The 2,661-nt window shown below is 47.7% G+C and overlaps 1 protein-coding gene across 1 annotated transcript; it reads left to right on the top strand.

The window, feature by feature from the left end:
* Nucleotides 1–228: 228 nt before the first annotated feature.
* On the top strand, nt 229–1,053 carry LOC306933055 (mitochondrial nicotinamide adenine dinucleotide transporter SLC25A51-like; the record flags this gene model as incomplete). The annotated part of the gene is made up of 1 exon (XM_079515048.1): nt 229–1,053. The coding sequence occupies one exon, from the start codon at nt 229–231 to the stop codon at nt 1,051–1,053; it is 825 nt and encodes a 274-aa protein (XP_079371174.1).
* Nucleotides 1,054–2,661: the final 1,608 nt, after the last annotated feature.

Here is a 2,661-nt window from a genome sequence, read left to right as displayed (position 1 = left end):
AGCAGTCAGACACATACATGTGAACAGTGCAGTGCAGTGTTTTATTGCAGTCACATTTCACTGTGAGATTTTTGTTCATGATTAGCATAAACCATTACAAAAAGCTATCTAACAGTATTTCTGAAATGCCCCCCTCTCCCACTGAGTGAAGTTACTGAGGTACGTGCACCAGTGATGCTGGAGGCTTAGGCTGTAGCCTTTCGATCCTCCCATATAGCGGTTACCACCATGGACCCTGGGAAGCACTACATCTGTGGCTCCATCGCGTGTCTCATCAACATTGTGGTGACCTTCCCCATCCAGAAGGTGATGTTCCGCCAGCAGCTTCATGGCGTGCGTGCCATGGAGGCCACGAAGCAGCTGCAAAGAGAAGGGCTTAGGAACCTATACCGAGGCCTTCTTCCTCCATTGTTCCAGAAGAGCAGCAGCGGGGCCATCATGTTCGGCATGTACAAGGACATCTCCAGGGTGCTGTTGGACCGAGCGGACGGTAGCGGCGTACCGGAGCTGGCCACGCGGAGTTTTGCTGCAGCACTGACAGGAACCGCAGAGGCCACTTTGATGCCATTTGAGCGCGTGCAGACTCTCCTCCAAGACCACCGGCACCGTGCCGGCTTCAAAAACACATTCCACACATTCCGGACACTCCTGACCAAGTACGGGGTCAGCGAGTGCTACCGCGGCCTGATCCCAGTCCTGCTCCGCAACGGTCCCAGCAACGTGCTTTTCTTCGGGGCCCGGGGACCCATGAAAGAGCAGCTACCAGAGGCAACCAGCCAGATGGGCCACTGGATCAACGACTTTATGTGCGGAGGGGCTTTGGGGGCATCCCTCGGGATCATGTTCTACCCATTAAACGTGGTGAAGTCGCAGGCACAGGCCCAGGTGGGCGGGGCCTTCCGACCCTTCGGTGAGGTGCTGATGACGGTGTGGAAAGACAGGGGGAGAAGTGTTGCCAAGCTGTTCCGAGGAGCCCACCTCAACTTTCATCGCTCGCTACTCTCCTGGGGCATTATCAACGCCACCTATGAGCTTCTACTGAAGGTCATATGAGATTCGTTGAACAGAATAGAAGTTCTATAACGTGGGTTTAATACTTGGGGATTTATATGGCCCCTTTGTTGAGGGTGTGGCGGGCAGCAAGGTCATATCCCTGTCCATCATGGTAGTAAGTGATATCAGTCATGCTTCACCCTGTCTTGCAATATAAATGATTATTTTGAGAACCACTACACACTAAATAGGAACAGAGCCTTAATTAGTATCATCGGTAACACCTGTGAAGGAAGGGCCCAGAAGTAGGAAGATTTATTCTGTCTGGCTGCAATGGGCATATTCTTAGGGAAGAGAGAGTATGTTTTGCACTCCGTCCGTCCGTGTGTCCGTCCGTCCGTCCGTCCGTCTGTGAACAGCTAATCTCCGGCACCGGTCGATGCCAAATTTTGCACACACACTCCCTGGATGCCAACGATGAACCTCTGCCCCAAAATTTCCAGAACGGCCTGTTATAGCGCCACCAGGAGGCCGCTTTGTGCAAAACAAGTTTTTGGACAGTACACCTACAGATTTTGTCCAAACATCACGCAAATTGGTACACTGTCTCTCTAGAGCCATTCAACGAAACCGGTCTTTCAGATTTATCAGACTCCATCCTGATTGGCTAAGATTGGCTTCCAAAGTTCGAAGGAGTGCTCAGTTTCAAACAAAATGCTGCAAATCATGAACACATCGTGTGATTTCTGTGAAATTGTGCACGCACATTCCCACTAGGCCGAGGAAGAAATGCCACGTGAACATTTTCAACTCAGCCTCATGGTGGAGCTATAACTGGCCGAAAAGTGTTTTTACCTCTAACTGCACGGATCTGTGGATAACTTTGTATGCCAACTCCCTATAGGCCAAGGAAAAACCTTTGCCTGGAATTTTTCACATCTGCTCTTTATAGCGCCACTAGGAGGCCGACATATGTAAAAAACATTTTCTAATATTACTCCTTCAGATTTTATCCAAATTTCACGCAAATCGGTACACATGCTCTCCATAGTCATGTGTGGTTTGTTTGATTTCTCATAATCCACCCTCATTGGCTACGATTGGCTTCTAAACTTTTCAGGAGTAGCCCGCTTTGTACCCGTTTTGTACAAATCGCCACAACTACTCAACGCAGCGTCCGATTGTGGTGAAACTGTGCATGCATATTCCCACTAGGCTTTGGAAGAAATGCCACTTGACAGTTTTCAAATCAGCCTTATGGTGGCGCTACAACAGACCAAGCATCACACACAGACCCCTATCCTCCTGGTGGAGACCTGTGCCCAGAAGGGCACTTTTTCATCTTTTTTTAAAATCCTCCAAAATCACGAAAAACGACATGCTATAGTATGTACTCCATTCACACTTTTTATAATTCAGCTTACTGTGGAGACACATGCTGGAACTTTTTACTTTGAAATGTTTTGTAGTTTCTGAGTTATTTAACTTAAACGCCCAATGCATTCTCAATGGCAATAGCACAAACTTTGACATGTTACTAGTCCTACATACTTACACCTAGAAACCCCATTCAAACCTATTTAGGTACATCTTACGGTGGACATGTTTGCCTGAAAAGGAATCTTTGAAATGTTTCATAGTTTTAGAAATATAGTGCTTTTAAATTTG

This window comes from Electrona antarctica (assembly GCF_951216825.1).
Source record: "Electrona antarctica genome assembly, chromosome: 2".
Classification (NCBI taxonomy): Eukaryota; Metazoa; Chordata; class Actinopteri; order Myctophiformes; family Myctophidae; genus Electrona; species Electrona antarctica.
This window is presented reverse-complemented; position numbering and strand designations above follow the sequence as displayed.